This window comes from Phyllostomus hastatus, unplaced genomic scaffold, assembly GCF_019186645.2.
Source record: "Phyllostomus hastatus isolate PE091 unplaced genomic scaffold, TTU_PhHast_1.1 phas_contig_17, whole genome shotgun sequence".
Taxonomy (NCBI): domain Eukaryota; kingdom Metazoa; phylum Chordata; class Mammalia; order Chiroptera; family Phyllostomidae; genus Phyllostomus; species Phyllostomus hastatus.
The window spans coordinates 24,194,958-24,215,955 of NW_025333664.1; the positions used below are offsets into that span (position 1 = coordinate 24,194,958).

The window sequence follows — 20,998 nt, forward strand, 5'->3', positions numbered from 1 at the left end:
GAAAAAGCTGAGATAAACACTTCCAATCCTGAACAGCAGGTAGTTCAGGATCTGACAATCCACCAGGGAGCCAAGGAAAAGGCTCTTTATCAAATGTTCTCCCAGATATCTCCCCATTTACATCCACTTCACCTGATGAATGACACTAACCAGCCAGGAGCAGAATCTGGGTATGGCGGCTGTCAGCACTATGAAGCTGGTTTCTGTGTTAACAGTGCCATCTGTAGGAAGACCACAGACATGCAGGTTACTGCCCACCACCTGAGCCCACCTTGCAGGCAGGCCTCAGACAGCTATGCCCTTCCCCTTCTCAGGGTGTGGGGGAGGAGAAGACATCTCTTACTAGTATAGAGTCTGATGCTCTCAGCAAATGAAAACTTCCTCAAGGGGGGGCGGGAGACTAGTAAAAGGTTCCCACATAGTGATGAATTCTGTTATTATTTACAATAGAAACATTTAAATGAAGAATTCTGGAAAATAGTCCTTATCTTTAGTTTTAATTTTTATCAAGGTAGTACAGGTGTAAACATATTAAAAATCAAACAAATTGTCCTACCAGCACTGGGTATTCTCCTTCTCTAGAAATTCTTGCCAATATAATGGGTAAAAAAATGAATCTAATTATAGTTTCAAATTGCTTTTACTTGACTAGTAGGTAGGCTGTACATGTCCATATATATGCATATGTAAAGCTAGCCCCGGCTGGTGTGGCTGAGTGGATTGAGTGCTAGACTATGAACCAAAGGGTCCCCAGTTTGATTCCAGTCAGGGCACATGCCTGAACTGTGGGCCAGGTCCCCAGTAGAGGGCGCCCGAGAGGCAACCACATATTGATGTTTTTCTCCCCCCTCTCCCTCCCTTCCCCCTCTCTAAAAATAAGATAAATAAAATCTAAAAAAAGGATAATACATATATTACATATATATACCCCGTATTTTGCTATGTATAATGTGTTCCTGTGTATAAAATACACACCTATGTTTTTGGCCCAAACTTTCAGGAAAATAATTTTTTGTTTTAAGTTTTTAATTCAATTTTTAATTTATACTTAGATACTTGTTTTTTGAATTATAAGGAATTTTAGCATTTTTAAAAAAGATTTTATTCATGTGCCCTGACTAGGAATTGAACTTTTTGGTTCGCAGACTAGTGCTCAATCCACTGAGCCACACCAGCCAGGGCAGCATGCATTTTTTAAAAAACATATTATAGTACAAGAACTTTTATGTAACAAATAATTATAAAACACAAGAACAGATACAAGGTATCTCAGGCGCTACCCATGTATAATGCATATCCTTATTTTTCCCTAAAAAATCTGGACAAAAAGTATGTACGTATTATACATGGCAAAACACAGTAGCTCCTTTTTTTCCATTTCTGTGAACTGCCTGTTCATATTTTTTTGCCCATCTCCTATTGGGTAGCTAGTCTTTTTCCTATTAGTTTGTAAGAGCTCTTCATAAATTAGGATATATACCCCTTGTTTATCATTAATATTCTAGTATTTTTTTACCAGTTTTTGCTGGTCTTTTGACTTTGTTTATGGTTTATTTTGTCAAAAATAAAGTTTCAAGCTCTGCTTTCCAGAGACTATGTACACTTACCCTTTTCTTTAACCAAGATCTGAGACGTCAAAAATGATTCTGAGAAGACCACAGACCCTAAGCATCCCCTTCCTCCCAGCAAGTCGGGAATATCATAGACGGTCATACAAGCCTGTATAAAATGAGAAAACTGGGTTAGGCCACTTGTCAGTCTTAAACCTTCAAGGAGAGACCTGTAAGAAACATCACAAAATGCTGCTTTCAGGTACATTTCAAAAGAGAGCTGGAGAGATTCCAAGCAAAACTCAAGTCATCTGGAAATATGTCTCAGAACTGGGAGATGACCTCAGGATAACATAGGCTTCCCTGAAATTGCTTCTTTAGAAAAAAACGTTTTTTAAAACTTATTGATTTGAAAGACAGAGAGAGAAATCAACTTGTTGTTCTACTTATTTATGTATTCACTGGTTGATCCTCGACTGGGGATCACACCCGCAACACTGGAGTATCGAGACAACGCTGTAACCAACTGAGCAACCCAGCCAGGGCCTACTCAACTTCCTTTCCATTCCCCTTCCCTTCCCTTTTGGCAATTGATCAATGTTTCTCTCCCTCTCCTCTTCCCTCCCTTTCTCTCTCTCTAAAAATAATAAAAATCTGTTACAAAAATAATTACCATTGCTGTACTACTCTCTGTTAATGAGGTAAGACTACTGCTTTCCCACTGGTGATGGTGGTGGGCATGCACTTGCATCAAGCCACCCGCAGCGGTGCCCCTAGTTCCCAGTGACTCCAGGCAGTAGCCGCCAAACAGACTCAGGTAGAACTAGCGCCCACACATGCTGCAACAGAACCTTGGCTGGGTGTCTACCATCCTCTTGTGCATAGCTTGCCAATCTTCTTCACATCAGAATGCTCTGGGATAAATGGAGAACTCAGCTTGTGGCTGGGAGCAACTGGCCTAGAAACTTTGGCTCCCCTAGGCCATGGCAGCCTACCCAGGGACCAATACTTTTGTACTGCTACACCATTCTCCTGGCCCATCAGTGCGCCCCCAGCACATGGGCCAGAAAGCTCTTCTCTGACTACCCCACTGCCCTGGACAGTCAGGCTCCTGGTTTTTTGTTTGTTTGTTTGTTTTTGTTTATTTTCACAGGCCCCTATTAAGGGCTTCAATAGAGGCCTTGGAACACTCAGAAGTCACAGAAACCTCACTGGGGTCTGTGTTGCCCCAGGCTTGCTCTCTGCTCTCATTTCCACGTGGGGTCAGAGCAACCTCAGCCAACTGGAGGAAACCTCCCAAACCTTAGGAAGAGGGGCTCTCTCTAGCCAGCTAGACTCTGGACCCGCAGGAACCTAGGCATGGGAATGTGGATGTGGTGGGCCTGGCACAGCTGCCTGGGCAGCCTGAGAGAGCACAGATTCACCCCTGCTGCGGCTGGAACAGTTCTGAGAACAGACCAGTTTCTTCAGATGAGGGATGGGCTGCCTAAGACTCCCACCGACTCCTCTCTCACCCCTCGTAGATGTCCCTCCACAGGCCACTCCCTGCCCGCTGAGTTGTAAGAGCTCTGCTTACCGTCTTCACGAAGTATAAGCTATCTTCACCGTCCAGAGGCACAATTCTAGAAAAGAGAGAGATGGGAGACAGTCATTACATTTACAATGTTCTCTTTTTTTCAACTTGGCAGCAACCTGGATTTTTCTCAGGGATTTTCAAAACGCTGGGCTACATGTACGCAGAATTCGAATGCAGGCCACTGGGAGAGAAGAGGAAGCACTTAGGGTACAACGTCTCAGCTGAACAGGGCCAGCCACGGGCCCGACCCTGGAATGATGCTACTGGCAGGTGTGGAACTGTGAGACGACAACCCACATCGGCAGTTACAAGGCAGCCTTCTCTCTTTACTTCTAAAACTTGCCCAAATGAGGATGCACCACAAACATTTACTTACCTTCCCTGATTATTCACAGCATGTATATGAAAAGCCATCTTGGAGCTGTAGACCAAAAACAAAACAAAACCAGTCAGTAGGCTCTTGCTGCCCTGCCCCCAGGGCTGGCGCCCGCCCTAAACACCTGCTACCGTGGTGCACCTGCGCAGGGCCCCCACAGCACACTTGTCACGTGGAGGGCCAGCACCTAACCCCAGTCCTGGCCCACTATGCAGATTCTCGGGGCTGTCTTAGGGCAGGAGAAAACTATGCGACAGGACTGTTGCCCACTGCAGGCTGAGAGTGACGCTCTACTGGCCTGGGGCCTCCTGCCCCACAGCCTGACATAAGGTCCTCATTCTCCTCTTCCTTTGCCAGTTTTGGGTCAAGCTGCCATCCATGCTTGGGGTCTGAGCAGAGGCCAGGTCCCGTGTTCCTCTCAGGAGATGATTTGTTAGCCTGAGGCAGTTTGAAGGTACTGAGGACAGTAACCTTGTGGAGAGAAAGCAGTAGGGCTCTAGGTGGAGGACTGGCCCTGGAAGACCCTCTGCCCGTGGCCTGGTGTTTTCTCTTTGTTCCTTTCTCCAGCTAGGGTGGCGAGCCTAGGCCTCGGGATTGAGAGGTGGCCTGCCCTGGAAAGGCTGAGTGACTTGAGCGAGGCCCCGAGGAAAGGAGGAATGGATGACCGTGTTGGTTACCTTGACAGTGGCTAACATTTACATAGCCACTCCCCCTACAAGGTGAGGAGATGAGGAAAGAGATGCATGAAGAGCTCCCTATCTTGTCCAAGGTCACACAGCTGGAAAGTAAAGGAGCGTCCTCAAACTTAGGTCACCCGGAAGACAGTCCAGGGCAGTGCAAGGCACGAGGGGAACAAACTCCCTCTCTCCCTCCCCTCTCATGGCCGGAGTTACAAGACTCAGAAGACCCAGAGGAAAGGAGACCTGAAATAAGCCTAAAACCTGCACCAAAGAAACCTGGCTCCTTCCTCTACTCGTGGAAATGCAGAAATAGAATTCTTCTTGTCGGACCAATGGACAGACTTATCTTTCTCAGTGTTCGTTCTCACACCCAGGGCTGTGGATGTAAGAAGATGCGAGGCATGAGCTGCAGCACCACAGGGCACGTGGCTGAAGTGTTCTTAAAGAAACTCCCCAAGAGTGGTGTCCTCTGACTCCGCTGTTAAAGGTGTGCCTAGGTGGTCCTCAGAAGGGACAGTGGGTGAAGTGGACTGGGCCACAGAAATCCACTGTGATGTGCTGGCCAGGAAACAGGCAATGCAAGACTGCCAAGGAAGCCAAATTCCCAGAGTGTCTAGATCCTGAGACACAGCCAGGCTTGGGGTTTCTTCATCTGAGAGGCACATATAGCCCCGGGCCAGTCTCTTCTAAGCCGTGACTGTCTTCACACGCCCAGGGCCTCTGATCCTGATGTACCTCACCACACATTTCCAGCTTCACCTTTCTAACATCTGAACTATGTCCGTCAGGCGTCCAGTGGTTCCAGTATTCACCTGCCTCCCGTGCCAGTGTCAGCACATGGCTTTCTCAAACAGCTCCTCCATCTTTGACTCCTTGACCTCTCAAAGCCCTGACCATGAAGATCCTCCTTCATACATATGATTAATAGTATTGAACATTTCTCAAAGGGGAAATGGAATATCGACTACACAGGAGAAAAGGGTGTTTACAAACACAGACATTTAAAAAATTTCCTTTTAGAGAAAATGTCAGCCATTGCTTACCGTAGGGCTGCCTTAAACTGCACCAGCTCAAAGGACTCTAACTGAGATACCATGGTCTGCTCAGCTACCTCCTTGGCCTATAAAACCAACACAAACCAGAAACAGTTAGTTTCTACAGCAGGAAAGCGACATCACTGACAGAGAGAGCCCTTCTAACATCTGGCCAGGAGAACACTGTGTCCCTTCCCTTTACGTGACTACTGTGTGTACATCAACAGCTTACAGTGAAAACATCATGTTAAGGGAAACAGGTGCCTGCTTTCTTCAGGCTGGGCTCACAGGAAACACTCCATTCAGGTAGATAGGCACTGCAACCTGATCTGCTGGGAAGGTGCCATTGTGAGGTTTGGAAATGCCCTCTTTGCTCCCCTCTCCCCTGGCCCTGGGGGGAGGGACTCCTGCCCTCAGAGATTCTGCCCAATGCTAAGACTACTCCAATACCTAGAGTTACAAAAGATCCGTCAAAAAAAAAAGGTATGGCCCTGGCTGGTGTGGCTCAGTGGATTGAATGCCGGCCTGCAAACTGGAAGGGCATGGTTCGATTCCTGGTCAGGGCACATGCCTGGGTTACAGGCCAGGTCTCTAGTTGGGGGCCTATGAGAGACAACCAGTCAGTGTTTCTCTCCCTCTCTTTCTCCCTCCTTTCCCTCTCTAAAAATAAATAAATGCAATCTTAAAGGAAAAAAAAGGTATGAAAACTGAGGTCTGCACTGAATTTAAGTTGACTGAGGAGGGGGGATGGCAAGGAGCTGGTGACTATACTACAGCCTCTCTGCTGTCTACATCACACACAACCTTTCCAATGGCAAATGGCTTCCTTCAGGAAAGGTCCCACTGGCACTGGGAGGCACCAAGCCGACTCCTAGCTCCTTGCTGGGTCAGATACAGGAATGCAACTCAGCAGGGCAGGGCAACCGCAGAGCAGCAGGGAAGACAACGGTCAGAGAACGAACGAGAGCACAGGTGCTTGTCTAGGAAAGGCAAGTCGGGTATCTCATCTTTAGTAGTTGTTTTTAGTTTTTCAATGCTGAATTATAGGAAATAAACTATGTAGCTCAAAACAAACTTACCAAATTTTATTAAAATTTACAATAGGATAAGATTATATATACATATATTTAACATTCAAAAGCCTTTCAAAACCTATTAAGTAAAATAAAGTGCTACAGAATGATTTTCCTTGAACACAACTAGGTATCCACAAAGAAGTGCTGATTAGTTGTCATTCATGAGACAAGGGCGGCCTGGTCACGGGCAGTACAGGCAGCGCAAGCTCCGGGCTTTAAAAGCGTCTCTGTCTGGTGCCAGCTCCACGGGGGTCCAAGCTCACACAAAACTGAGTACTACAAAGTGTCCAAAAACAAAACAAAAAAATACCACCCAGATGGACAGGAAGTTTTACATTAAAATAATTTCTAAGGAAAGAGAAAGATGGTCTTTAAATTACCTTTGTTAAACTGGAAGTTTTAGCATAACATGCAATGCCAGCCAAAACAGCCTCAATAACAGCAGCATATACCTGGGACAAGAGCCTACTTTTAAAAACAGAAAATACGGGTTAACTACAGCATTACAAGGTTTCATCAAAAGCTGCATGCACAAAAATTACATTCCCTACGGTACGGACTTTCAAACAGATTGAGAAGTGAAAAAATGGAACACACTGATTTCTAACCCTTTTAAAAGCCATCTGCCCCACCTGAGTTATACTCTCCTCTGTTAATCTGTGAGAAAAGCCAGCTCTTCTTAATTCTGCTCAAAAGACCAATCTTCCCTGTTTGTAATCCAACAGAAGAAAACTATCTGGGTCCACGGGGGGCAGCTACCCGAGGACCCCGAGCCCCTCGGTGCCATGATAAGGACTTGACGCTTTCCCAGAGACTGGGCGCACCGTGCCTGCCTGTCATTTCCCCAACACTGCTGAGGGCTGGCTGCTGCTGGCACCTCAGGGTGGGAGACCTCAGGAGGGAAAAGAGACTGCTCCGGGAGAAGAGGGGCTGCCCTTAAACTCAAATCGACAGTTCCAGACCACTTTCTAAGCAGCTTACCTCATCTAGAGACTAGAGACCGCTTCGCAGGGAAAGCGTTCGCTCCTACAGCACTCCTCGCACCAGTCCTGTTCTCTCTCTTTGACTTCTTTCTCACTTCCCAAAGCCATGAGAAAAGTTTTTCTTTTCCAGACTGGGGGCACCACCAAAGCCCCCAGAAAATGTAAGTCTGGCTGCCTTTACGGCAGGGTTTCTCAATTTCAGCATTTTGGGACAGACAATTCCCCAGACACTGCCAGATGTCCTGGTAGGGGAGGGGACTGGTGGGAGTGGTATGGTGCAACTGTCCTGGTCTGAGAGTCACAGCTTTAGGGGAAGGAGATCCAGAATCTTATTAGGATAATTACAGAGAAAAGAGGCTCCTCCCTGAGGCCTTTAAAGGCCAGGGAGGTGACTGGCAAGGAAATGATAAAGCCGTACCCAAGAACAGGTCTATTTTTTTTGCCTGAGAACCTTGACACAGCTCAAGGAAGGCAACAGGAGTTTGAAAGAAGGAAGGAGCATGGAAGTGATCTGGTCTACCCCTCGCATCTTACAAAGAGGCAGGTAGGGCCTCTGGAGGTGGAATAAGTGATCCAAGGCCACGGAAAATTAATGGCAAACTCAGACTCGGGTCTGCTCTCAGCTTGGTGCTTTTCCACCGTGCCACCTCACACTGCCTGTTCCCTCTGTGAGTCCCTCACCATGCCCCCACGCTGTGGGTAAGAGGTTTGAGTTGGGTAGACAGAAAAGGGGCAGAAAAAGTACACATAACAAAACGACAACCCCAAGGATCAACGTATCCTGAAGATTGTGGGCCAGGGGATGGCAGAGGGTATGCCTGGTAGGAGGGGGTCCAGCAGGGACACTGCCAGTGAGTTTGGCCACTTCCAGGTACAACCAGAATCCTCCACGCCTTGACACTAAGCATGAAGCTTCACAGAGGCCAACCCCAAAGATTCATAAAGGTGCTCTTCCTCCTCCGCAACCCAGCTTGATTCAAACATCACTCAGTACTAACATTGTTCAGGCCTCACCCCTGCCCCCCGCCCCCTGGCCTTCTTCTATGCAGGCCCTCAGACAAAAGCTCAATACAAAGCCACCTGGCTACTAACTCATAACACTGCCTGGATGAGAGGCCTACAACCTATGACAACGGAAGAGCCTGTTCTGTGTCTGGATGGCACTGCTGTTGGGATATCACAAGGCCCAAAAGTTCTACCAGCTCCATGATTCAGCAAATTTCCTGATGTGGGTCCGAGTGCCCCCCAATACCAGTCCCTGAAGCTGGACACCAATGGAATTGGGTTAGGCGAAATGTCTAAGGGTCCAGAATGAGGACCCAGTGCAGTGGCTAAGTATAGCTGGCAAGGAAGCACAAGCAGGTAAAAAGCAAAATTACGGATACCTACCAATAGATCAGAATGTGGTTGACTTGGTAAAGTGAAGAAAACCCACAAAAAAAAATGCAATACACTATAATTACACAAAACCTAAATGTATAATTTTTTTTTAATCCAGAAAGATACATGTTAACATATTACTGAGTAGTGCCAAGAGGAAGAGTTATGGAGGATCTTACTTTCTTTTCTCTATTTTCCGGATTTTCTGCAGTGTGATTATATTACCTCCTAAGAAGAGGAAGGGACACTAGAGCTCTCTCTCGCCCTCTCCACATGAGCACAGAGGAAAGGCCGTGTCAGGACACAGCGAGAAGGCAGTGGTCTGTAACTCACACAGAGAGGCCTCACCAGAAACCACCCCTGCTGGCACCTTGATCTTGGACTTCAGCTTCCAGAATTGTGAGAAAATAAAGTTCTGGCTGTTTTAGCCACCCAATCTGTGAAATTGTGTCATGGCAGCCCAAGCAGACTAATGCAAGAGTTAATGAGTTAATTTCCTGTTTTTCATTTCCTCCTGTATGTGGGGGGAGAGAATCAACACCAGAACCTTTCTAAGGCTGCACAGCCTGAGCTCAGATCCGGATGCTGTTCTATAGGTCTGAGCCGCTCAGTAAACACCTCTCAGACAAGGGTTCGTTTCTCAGATTCTCCCAATGGGTTTCAGGGTGCTTTATTTTTAGGAAAGCCCCCAGTAAAAATGCACTACGTAGAACACACAGTAAGAAGAGTCACACCGTTCAAATGCACGGGTCTGCAGGGAGGAAGTCTCTGAGGTCTGGAGAGAGGAGCAGCTGGCAAAGCTGGCAGGGTCTTTCAGTCTGGACCCCCAGCTGACAGAAAGGGGCTGGGGACCTCCTGGGAAACCACACAACTCTGCTCACGGAATTAAGCAAATGTCCTACCCACTGCTGATCTCTAAAGGAGGTAGACAGGATAGCCCAACCTCTGAGTAACTAAACTTTGAGAAAGAAAAAATAAAATAGAAATGAAGACTTACATTGGTTCAGTTTTCTTGGGCAACTTGTTGTTATCACCTGTGAAAGAGGACCTAATAAGAATGTGATAAGATCACAGGAGACGCAAACACTCCACAAGGAAAGTAGAATTTCTTAATTTAATTCAAAGGAGATGTCAAGAACTACTTTTTTTCCTCTTTAAGTTAAATACTGCACAAGAACAAACAACAGCAAAACCAAGATCCTCTCAGTGTTCTCCTGGTCCTCCGACCCCGATGCTGACTTTGACAACCTGCTCAGCATTACCACCAAATCCCAGAGAAGACAGAATCTTAGGTTCTGGAAGGTCTTTGCTTTTATTTTAATTTTTTAAATGAGGAGGAATAAGTAAGCATATTCAGTTCTGCCTCTTTCTTAATTTCCTTAGTTATGCGGCCCAAATCATGCTTCTCTTAGAGCTCCCTGGCTCATGTAACACTGCCCAGGAGAAAACCTGGACCCCCAGGTCCACCTGCTTTCTGAGGTACTGTGAAGCAGTGCCGAGTCCTTTCACTCTAGAATCTAGAGGTTCTTTTCAATGTCCCTCTGCATGCCTGCAGCTTCCAGTTACCCCAGCAGGACAGGCAGCTCCAGTCAGCCTTTTTGGACAGCCCCACAGCAGGAGCCCTTGCTCCTGTGGATGTTCCCAGGTCCTGGGTACCTTTCTGCCACAGCCTTTCTTCACTCTCCTCACAAAGAGTTGGGTGGGCACCTGGCTGAGTCATCCAAACTCCCAACCCAGTCCACACCTCCTGCTACCTCCAACTAGGACTTGTTCATCCTGGCCCTCCCTCTGACACTGAGCACACGGTCTTACACATGGTCAGACCTGACATATACTGAACCAATAGTTTTTCCTCCTGAAACACATTCTGTGAGAAAGGTGTTAAGCAATCCACCCTCCATCTGCAGTCAGAGAGGGGGTTTGGAGGCCTACAAATTGGGCATAATGGGCTTCTGAGCAAAGCAGTAAATCATGAGTCCACTTCTAGTTCATGGGAGGAACTATTCATTAAGTTGATAAGAAGATGACTTATAGTGACTTACCCAAGTAAGGAATGTGAGTAGTCCCAAAAAAGTACGTTCTTGAACAAGCAAGGGGCCCCTTTGGTGAGACACACTGTACAACCTGGATATCAGAAAAAGTAAAGTAAAAAAAGGACTTAGGTGAATACAACTATAGAAACAAAAAGTGTATCAGTCAGTGGAAATCAATTTTATTTGACTAACAGCTGATGTATTATTTTTTAAAGGCACAGGGGAAAAGGTCACCTTTAATGGTTGTTTTCCCAAAGGTAACTGGTGTGTACATGTTCGTCTTTAACCCTGGCTGTCTGTGAGGTCACTATTGGGCACCCAGTCTGCCCGAGATGCTAAAGAGCAAAGGTGCTTGGATTTTTACTGCCATTCATATTCAGCCAGAGCTTCCAGAGCGAGGCTTCCCGGGCCCACATGAAGGCAGATGGTGGGGGGGGGCGGGGGAGGCAGCTACAAATTCAGGAAAGGCAGGTGTTACCTAGGTCCCCACCTTCACTTGCATTTCATCTCTGCACACAGGCCTTGCAGAAGACAAAATGCTAAGTTCTCTGGATTTTAAAATTCTTCTTCTTCTTCCTTGTTTGGCTGTTCATTTACAGAGATGTAACGGTATCTTTTTTGTCTTTTGAAATCTTTATCTATCTCATCAGGCTTCCTAGGAGAGCAGGTACAAAACACAAAAATGCTACCACTAAAGGAAATTAGCACAACATAGAAACATTAGCTAAACGTGAAACAAATGTTTGTCTTATTTTACTCCATTTGTTTAAGGAAGTCATGAGAGAATACATCACATTTTTTTCCTGTAATATTACAAATACTGTGATTCCAAGTTACAGATATGAAGTAAGAACTTATTCTGACTGATGTATAAATTCACTGCAGTGAATATGATCAACATTGCCAGTCTACTGATGAATCCATCAAAAGCATTCACTTCTGTTATACTGTTTTTGATTTCTAGCATTTCCTTTGATTCTTTCTTAGCATTTTTATCTCTCAGCTTACATTATCCATCTGTTCTCACATGCTGTCTACTTTTTTCTTTAGAACTCTTAACATATTAATCATAATTACAAAGTATGAGCCACATCTGGGTCTGCTTCTGATGGCTGCATTCTTCTTTAGACTGTGCTTTTTCTTGCCTTTTAGCATGCCTTGTAATTTCTTCTTGAAAGCTAGACAGGGCACATCAGGTAACAGGAACTGAGGTAAATAGGTTTTGATGTAAGGTTTTATGCTGATCCGAAAGGAAGCTGGGTTGCGTTTAACATTTTCTGTCGGGGCAGCTGCCTGGGGCTTCCAATGCCTCTAGCCCATTGTATTGTCTCCCCTGCCGTCTGGGGTTTCTGTAAGAACTCCTCCTACAGAGCCTGCACCCTCCCTTTAGAAAACAGCAAGATCCCGACAACACATCCACTCATGCAGCCCCGCAGCCCCTACTGGCTTGGAGACACATCTCCAGCCTCAGTGCAGAGAGAATTGGGGTTCAAGTTCTCTAAATCCAAATTTAAAAATAACAATGCCTACTCCCTAGCTTTCTTGATTGTCAGAGACATTTTAAAAATACTTAAAATTCCATTACAGTAGCACAGACTTATAAGACTTATAGTTATTAGAGTCTCATATTTAAGTCTATTGTTTCCCTTAAAAGAATGTAGCAGACAATACACCATCAAGTGCAAAAACCTGCTCCCTGGCCCCTCAGTAATAGGACAAAATCCTCAAGGTTTATGTCCTGAAGTGTAATGGTCAAGATATAATAAACTTGGCTTGGAATAACTATTTTCAAATTAACTTAAAATTCTTATTCTACTGATGATACTATTTTTACAACTTAGAGTTTGGTTGTAAAAGTATTTTTTAACCTTTTTTCTTCAAATTTTTAACAATTAAATGTGATGCTTTCAAATAATACCTAGTACTTAGATAAAAATAGTCAGTTTCTAATCACTTCTTTTCATTCCAAAACAACCTCACGTTCAAGGTTAAATCAACACACTAACTGAAAAGGTTCCTTTTATCCAGCTCCCCTCCTCCCTACTTGATAATGAAACCAATTAAGCACCTGGCAGTCAAGCCACTCACCATGTGTTTGGCAATGCTCCCGCTGGGACCAGTGTTGCGTACCAGGTGCCCTTCAGAGGGGAAGTTAAAGCTGCCAGCGTTCAGGTTTTCTCGCGTGGAGTGATTACCAAAGAGGACAAACGGCTGCCTATTAGGGCTAGAGTGGCAAATTAAAAGCATGATTAGAAAAGAGATTCCTGGCCAGGGCAACTTCCCAGTGGGTGAAGTCTCGGGCTTCTCTAAGTGTCTTCCGGCAGTCCAGGCACAGTGGTGTTGTCCACCTATGCTCCTTGCTGGTTGGAGGGGATGCCAGATGTCTCGGCCTCCTCCTACTGACTCACATGAATTAGTCAGTTGGGGACATAACTAAACCCAAGCCAGGTTTTTGTTTTCAGCTTGTCCTACTTCCTGATAACAAAGTTCTGTAAGTTTGCAGTGATGGAGCAAAATCCCAGCTTTAGAAATAGCATTTTAATAGAAATACCAATTTTAAAGAATGATAGCAGCTGTGATACTCAGACTGTAAACAGACAAGAGCAGAGCTGTTAGCAATCCCAGAGTTACTTTTAGGAGGGAAGGGAGAGAGTAGGATTGCAAGTGTTCTCACCACCACACCTACCTGCCCCTGCACCCTTCCCCTTCTCCCCTCCTCTCTTGGCTAGACTTGCTAGTGTTTTGTTTTCACTTTCTGCTCACTTCTCAGCCCACTTCAAGGGGTAGCCGCAGAAAATTCACTCAAATTACTCTTTGCAAAAGTCACCAAATTCCTTTCATGGAGCATACAGCAAACCCAATGTATAGTCATTAGCCCGCCCTTCCTTGGTCTCTTAGAAGCGCCTGACACCCTCCTCCTGCAAAAGCTGTTCCTTCTCTGCCTCCCTCACAAGTCCTCCTCCTCCTCTATTCGGCCTGTGCATATTCCCGGAGTTTTACCGTCAGCTATCTGCTCTCTCCTCTCACAATCCACTCCTTCCAGTCCTTGCAGTACATAAGCAGCAGCATCACCCATTCAGGGACTGAGCCGGACCTGAGGGGCCTCCCTGACCCTCCTGCTCCCTCACCCCTATGTCCACTCACAAATTCACTCCAACTTCCATTTCCCTCCGTCTATGCATCCACGAGCCTGTCCATGCTGCCACTGTTTCTTCCCTACACGACTGCAGTGCTTGCACAGCTTCCTGCTTACACCCTTGCCCTCCTACAGGCTACTCTCCACAGCGCAGAGAGGATGATCTTTTAAACATGCAAAGCCTTTCATGCCTTTATGTTATTTTCAGAAGAAGGGCCAAAATCTTTCACACGGCCAGCAGGGACTTGCATGGTCTGTCCTGGCCAACTTCTTTAGGTTCATGTAAGTCCACTCTCTCCCAACTCCGACTCTTCAGCCAAACTCACCTTCTCTTATGTTCCTTATGTTCTCACCTCAGGACCACTGCTTTTCTTTCAGTTATCTGTGCTCTCTTCCCCCAAAGGAGGTCACACTCTCCACTTACGGTCTTAAGAGTACCACGTTCTTTTTCCCTTCATGGCACTGGAGTTCGTAATTATATAGTTCTCTGTGAAGCTACTTGATTAATGTCTTATTTCTCCACTATACTATACATACACTCCATGAGTAGAGACCATGTCTGGTTTATTTTTTAACCATGTATCTCTTGCTTATTATGTCATATATTCTCAATATTCAATGACTAAAGGGTATTTTTTAAAAACAGTTCTGCTATGGACCAAATATTTGTGTCCTCATAAATTCATATGTTAAAATCCTTACCCCCAAAATGATGGTATTAGGAGGAAAGGACCTTTGGGAGGTGATTAGGTGTTAAGAATGATATCCCTCATTAAAAGGGATTATAAAAGGGGCCCTTCTAAAAGAGGTTCTAGAGAGATCCCTAGCTCTTTCTGTCATGCGAGGTTACAGAAAAATGACAGCCATCTATGAGGAAGTGGGCCCTCACCAGGCCCCAAATCTTCCAGCACCATGATCTTGGACTTCCCAGACTCCTGACCTGTGAGACATAAATGTTTGTGTGTGTGTGTCTGTGTGTGTAAGCCACCCATTTTATGGTATTTTTGTTATACCAGCTAAAACAGATCGAGAGTTTCCTTTATCCCCTTACCCTTTTCTTAAATAGCTCTTAGTGTTTATCACATGGAAAATTCTTGGCATTTCTTTTCATTACTCTTAAATATACTTCCTTGCCCTTACTGGTGAAGCTCAGTGGGTTGGGCACTGTCCCACAAACCAAAAGGTTTCATACAGGTTTGATCCCCCAGCTGGGCATATGCCTAGGTTGTGGGCCAGGTCTCCAGCTTGGGGCATGTGAGAGACAACTGATCAATGTTTCTCTTGCACGATGTTTCTCTCTTGTGGATGTTTCTCTCCCTCTTTTTTTCCCCTCCCTTCCCTTCTCTCTAATAAACAAACAAACAACAAATAAATAAAATATTTAAAGAACACACACACACACACACAAACTTCCTTAAGCTTCAGTAAACATGACTGATTTTTCTTCTGAAGCTTCCTCCAAGTTAAGTGACACTGGGCAGAAGATGACCGAAGCCCAGCCAGGGCGATGTGTCTCACTGTCAGACAGGGATGGGACTGGGGAAGAGAGGAAGGATCTGCTCTCATCTGTCCATCAGAGGAACTGTCCTCTGCTGGCTGTCCCGGTTACCGTGACGAGCGCTGCTGAAGGAAACACGTCGAAGACGACAAGTGCACAAGCACCCTCACAGCTCCGTCTCCTGGGGCTGAACCTCCACATGACGGGATGATCCCTCCTACTCCCCACAAGCCACTGCTGCCCTGCCCAGCCCTTGGACATTCTGCTTCCTCTAGCTCTCATGGGCTGGGGATGGAATAAAAAATTCTTTTCTTTAGCTTTCAGCAAGCTACAATGTTTTAAAAGCTAGTTTACTATAAATCTATGTTTTTAAAAAATACAAAAGCAGCAACACAGACAATTTTACAGAGTATGGATTTCTTACCCTGCGATGACTGAAGTCAACCCGTATTTTCCTGATTCTAGCTTCTAGGCTTAGATGCTCCCCACCTCCACCCTCCTCTCAGCCTCGTTTTCTCTGTTACCATTCCTGTTTCTTCCCTGAGAGCCTCACCTGTTTTCAGTTATATGGCTGGAGATCATTCCATGACTGAAATAACTTCTGAATGGCTAAAAAAGAAGTCAACATTGTATATATTAAGATCATAGTTTTATAAAACAATCACAAAACCTCTCATGTATATTTGTATGTAGGTATAAATATATACACACATACACATATATATACACATATATATATAATTTGTTATAATATGTATAAGGGTTCAAACAAATGTTAACATTTAACAAATGTTGAACTGGGGAAAACACATGAGGATATAAAATGGCCTTCAAACAAAATGCAAATTAAAATAATATCAAGATACCATTTCTCATCTATGAAACTGTCAAGAATTGAAAGTACAGCAACACATTCTATCAGTGAGGCTGTGGTGGAAGAGGCGCTTGCAGGTACTGCTGGAGGACACAAGAACCGTACAACCCTTCTGAAGGGAAATCCGGCAAAACTACACATGCATTTACCGCTGGACCCAGCAATCCCATTTGTTAAATATACAAACCCCCAACTATATGAAAATAGGTATGCACAGAGTTATTTACTATGGCACTGTTTGCAACAGCAAAATATCAAAAACAACCTAAATGCATACATAAATTAAGATAAATCCATACAGTGGAATACTATGAATTATAACAGAAAATAAGATCTCAATGAACTGACCTGGGAAGAGTTCCATAATATACTGTTAAAGTAAAAAAGGCAAAGTGGAAATGACTACATATAGTATGCTACCCTTCAATACATAAAAGAAATGGATATAAGAAAATACACATGTGCCCTGGCCAGCATGGCTCAGCTGGTTGGAGCAGTGTCCCATAGACGGAAAGGTCATGGGTTTGATTCCCAGTCAGGGCACATACTCAGGTTGTGGATTCAATGCCTGGCTGAGAAGGCAACCAACTGATGTTTCTCTCTCACACTAATGTTTCTTTTTCCCTCTCTCCCTTCCTCTCTCCAAAAGCCATGAAAAAAAAATGTTGTTGGGTAAGGATAAAAAAAAAGTAACACATGTATCCAATCATTTGTGCAAGTGACAGAAAAGATACACCAGAAACTGCAGACATTTGTTACGGATTGGTAGTAAAGTGAGTGGAAAGAGAGTGAAAAGAGGGGAGGAATGAGAATAAGTAAGAAGCAAGGAGAGACATGTCACTGAGCAGAACTTTTAGAATATCTTTCACTCTTAGAGCCAGTAATAAGAGAAGAAAAAATAATCTAAAAACTGAAAAAGGCATTAGCGACAGGTGTGACAACTTCATATGACCTAATACAGAGATAATTGAGTCTCTAAAGGAAAGGACGGGAAAAAAATTGAATGGCCAGAAACTTTCCAAACTTGATGAAAACTATAAGCCCACAGGTCCAAGAAGTTCAATAAAATCTAAGCACAAGAAACATGGAGATAATTACAGCAAGACACATGATAATCAAATTATTTACAAACCAGTAATAAAAGAGAAAATCTTAAAAGCTACCAGAGGTGGGGGGAAACCACTTCTGTACAAAAAAAAAAAGAGAAAGATAAAGATAAAAGACCCCAGCAGAAACAATGCGATAAAGGCAATGAACATTTTTCAGTCACTGAAAAGAAAAACGGTCAATGTAGAATCTTATACATGGCAAAATATCTTTAAAAAATTAAGGTAAAATAAAAATTATTATTTGAACATAATTCAAACCGCAACAAATATTAAAGGCTACCCTCTGGGGAGAAGGAAACCATACCAAATGGAAACCTGGATCTACATAAAGGAATGAAGAGCATCACGAAGAGTAACTAGATGAGCAAACAGGTTAAGATTTTAAAATTATTTAAATCTTTTAAAAAACATTTTTAAAGATTAAAAAGATAACTATTTAAACAAAAATAGTAGCAATATATTGTGGGGTTTACAACATGACGTAAAAGTAAAATGCATGACAACAAAGATCAACTCCAGTTCCCAACATCAGGAGTAGGGCTTAGTCTGGGCCACACTTGATAAAGCAAAAAAAGAACTGAGGACAGGCAGTGCAAGTCCCAGGTAGGCTCAAGTGCAAGCTCAAGGTCGCTCTTCTGATCATTCCTGTTGACTAGTTTGGGGATGGTCCTGTGGCTTGGTTCTTAATTTAGATACCTCAGTTTACTCACATAGTGGGTCTTAGCCAGAACCTAGTAACTTCACTATTGATTACTGAGAAAGAAAGGCTGGCATTACCTGGAGGTTCAACTAACAAAGATGTACTACTCACCAGTGGAAAATTACTCCTATGCTTAGTAATTGGTGCCTAATGGAATTCGTGGCTGACAGAGGCACCACCACACTAAAAAATGAGTATCCTTGTAGAACAGCATAGAAAAAAACCCAACTTTTATATACAGATTGGCAAGGGTTAAAAACTTCTTTAGAGGATGCAACAAAGCTTAAGGAAATGATAACCAAAACAAAATATGATTGGTAGTGCTGAATTCTGAAAAAAATTTAAATAAAGGTAAAAACACTAAATAAATAAACCAATTTCTTCTTTCCCTTTGACTCCTGCCATACATACCTCACCCGCCTGAGATTCAGAAAGTTCCAGCAGGAAAGGAATTTCTGTGTCAAAATTAGCAAAGAAGCTAGTCCACTGATGTTCAAAAGTCACCAAATCCTAGGAAGAAAGTGAAAAAGATAATGCATTTAGTCATTTAAATGAGGTACTTTAGAAAATCAGAACTGTGAAACTGCGACTCACCTCAAAATACCAGATCACTTAAATATATGTTGTTTTCAATGATGGTAGCAATCTACTAATACATGCTACCGTTGGATGAACCTCAAATACATGTCAAGTGAAAGAAGCCAGACATAAAAGGCCACCTGTATATGGTCCTATTATATGAAGTACCCAGAAAAGACAAATGTATAGAGGCAGAAGGTAGACTGGTGGTTTGCATGGGCTGGGAGCAGAAATGGAGACTGAACACAGTGAACACAGGGGAACTTTCTGGATTGAGGAAAATGTTCTAAAATTCAATTACAGTGCTAGTCGCACAACTCTGTACATTTACTATAAAAAAATCACTGAATTGTACACTTAAATGGATGAACTGTATGGTGTGCAAACTAAAATAAAGCTGTTTTAAAAAGAACACTAATGGCCTCCAGCTGCTTACTTTATTTTTTATCATTAACTTAGTTTTTTTTTCTTTATTATATAAAATAATCGCACTGATTTTTTCATTCAAACAAGTTCACTGAAAGTGTGTGCATACAGATACACACACACACACACTTTAAATATAAAGTTATTGTGGGATGTGAATTGGTGGGGAAATAATACACTATTTCATTTTAGAATTTAACAAATTCAGAAGTAGGTGACTTTACATTGTAATTCTAGGTTCAAGTGAAGTACCTCAATATTCTTTTTTTTAAGTCATTTTTAATTTATGAGTTACAGTTGCCATACAATATTATATTAGTTTTACACACCAGTGATTAGATACTATATAACTTACTTTAAGTGATCAACCTGATAAATCTCATACCCATCTGACACCACACATAGTTATTAGAACATTATTGATTATATTCCCTATGCTGTACTTCACATCCTCATGACTATTCTGTAACTACCAATTTGTACTTTTTAATCCCTTCACCCTTTTCACCCATCTCCCCAACCTCCTTCCCATCTGGCAACTATCAAAATGTTCTCTATGAGTCTATTTCTGTTCTGCTTCTTCATTTATTTTGTTCTTTAGATTCAATTGTTGATAGATATGTACTTACTGTCATTTTTTGTTCATATTTTTAATCTTTTATTCCTTTTTCTTCTTAAAGAAGACTCTTTAACATTTCATATAATACTAGTTTTGTGGTGATGAACTCCTTTAGCTTTTTCTTGTCTAGGAAGCTCTTCATATGTCCTTTGATTCTAAATGGTAGCTTTGCTGAGTAGAACAATTGTGGTTATAGGTCCTTGCTTTTCATCACTTTGAATATTTCTTGCCCTTCTGTTCTGGCCTGTAAAGTTTCTGTTGAGAAATCAGTTGACAGTCTTACAGGAGTGCCCTCAGTAGGTAACTGCTTTTCTTTTGCTACTTTTAAATTCTTTGTCTTTAACCTTCTGCATTTTAATTACGATGTGTCTTGGTATTGACCCTCTGGGTTCATCTTGTTTGGGGATCTCTGCGCTTCCTGGACTTGATGTCTATTTCCTTCACCAGGTTAGGTAAGTTTTTTGTCATTTTCTCAAATAGGTTTTCAATTTCTTGCTCTCTCTTCTCCTTCCAGCACCCCCATGATGCAAATGTTGATATGCTTGATGTTGTCCCAGAGGCTTCTTACACTATCCTCATTTCTTTTGCTGTTCTGATTGGCTGGTTTTTGCTTCCTTATATTCCTTATCACTGGTTTGTTTCCCATTTTCATCTACTCTACTGTTAATTCCATGTAAATTATTCATTTCACTTAGTGCTTCCTTCATTTCTGATTGGTTCTTTTTTTTATGGTTTCTATGTCCTTTTTTATGAGGTTGAAGTTCTCTCTAAGCTCACCTGCACTTCTCCTAAGTTCATTAAACATCCTTATAGCCAGTGTTTTGAACTCTCCATCCAGTAGATTGCTTGTCTCCATTTTGTTTACTTCTTTTTCTGGAGTTTTGTTCTGTTCTTTCATCTGGCACATGTTTCTTTGTTTCATTTTGGGAGCCTCCCCGTGTTTCTGTGTATTAGGTAGAGATGCTGTGTCTCTGGGATTGGTAGAGCGGCCCCATATAGTAGGTGTCCTGTGTGGTCCAGTGGCACTGACTCCCAGTTCACCCAAGCTGGGTGCTCTAGATGCATATCTGCTCACCTCCCCCATGAGGGCTGTGTACACCCTCCTGTTGTAGTTAAGCCTTGATTGCTGTTGGCACATTAGCAGGAGGGATTTACTTCCAGGGCTATCAGCTGCAATGATTGGCTGTGGCCACTGTGGACAATCAGCTGTGCAGGGGAAATCCCACAGGGCAAGACTTACTTCAACAGGGCACTGGTGCCTCCTGAATATGACCCTTGAGTGTGTTACTTGTGGACATGGTTGGGATGGTGCATCAATATGGTCTGAAACTGTCTACCAAGTGTGCTGCCTCTGGGGCTTCCTGGGAAG

The 20,998-nt window shown here is 43.4% G+C and overlaps 1 protein-coding gene across 2 annotated transcripts in view; it reads right to left on the reverse strand.

Moving 5' to 3' along the window:
• The window catches only part of DNAAF9 (dynein axonemal assembly factor 9), a 123,453-nt gene that overhangs the window by 56,374 nt on the left and 46,081 nt on the right, over window positions 1–20,998 (reverse strand). The window contains exons 8-18 of one of the 2 annotated variants that reach the window (XM_045833442.1): window positions 18,417–18,515; window positions 15,876–15,931; window positions 12,777–12,912; window positions 10,698–10,779; window positions 9,653–9,689; window positions 6,673–6,757; window positions 5,226–5,302; window positions 3,503–3,547; window positions 3,127–3,172; window positions 1,608–1,719; window positions 151–221 (exon numbers count right to left, since the gene is read on the reverse strand). In XM_045833442.1, coding sequence (XP_045689398.1) covers window positions 151–221; window positions 1,608–1,719; window positions 3,127–3,172; window positions 3,503–3,547; window positions 5,226–5,302; window positions 6,673–6,757; window positions 9,653–9,689; window positions 10,698–10,779; window positions 12,777–12,912; window positions 15,876–15,931; window positions 18,417–18,515 — 846 coding nt within the window. Of the gene's footprint in view, window positions 1–150; window positions 222–1,607; window positions 1,720–3,126; window positions 3,173–3,502; window positions 3,548–5,225; window positions 5,303–6,672; window positions 6,761–9,652; window positions 9,690–10,697; window positions 10,780–12,776; window positions 12,913–15,875; window positions 15,932–18,416; window positions 18,516–20,998 lie in introns of both variants that reach the window. The other variant, XM_045833441.1, reaches the window with a different exon arrangement.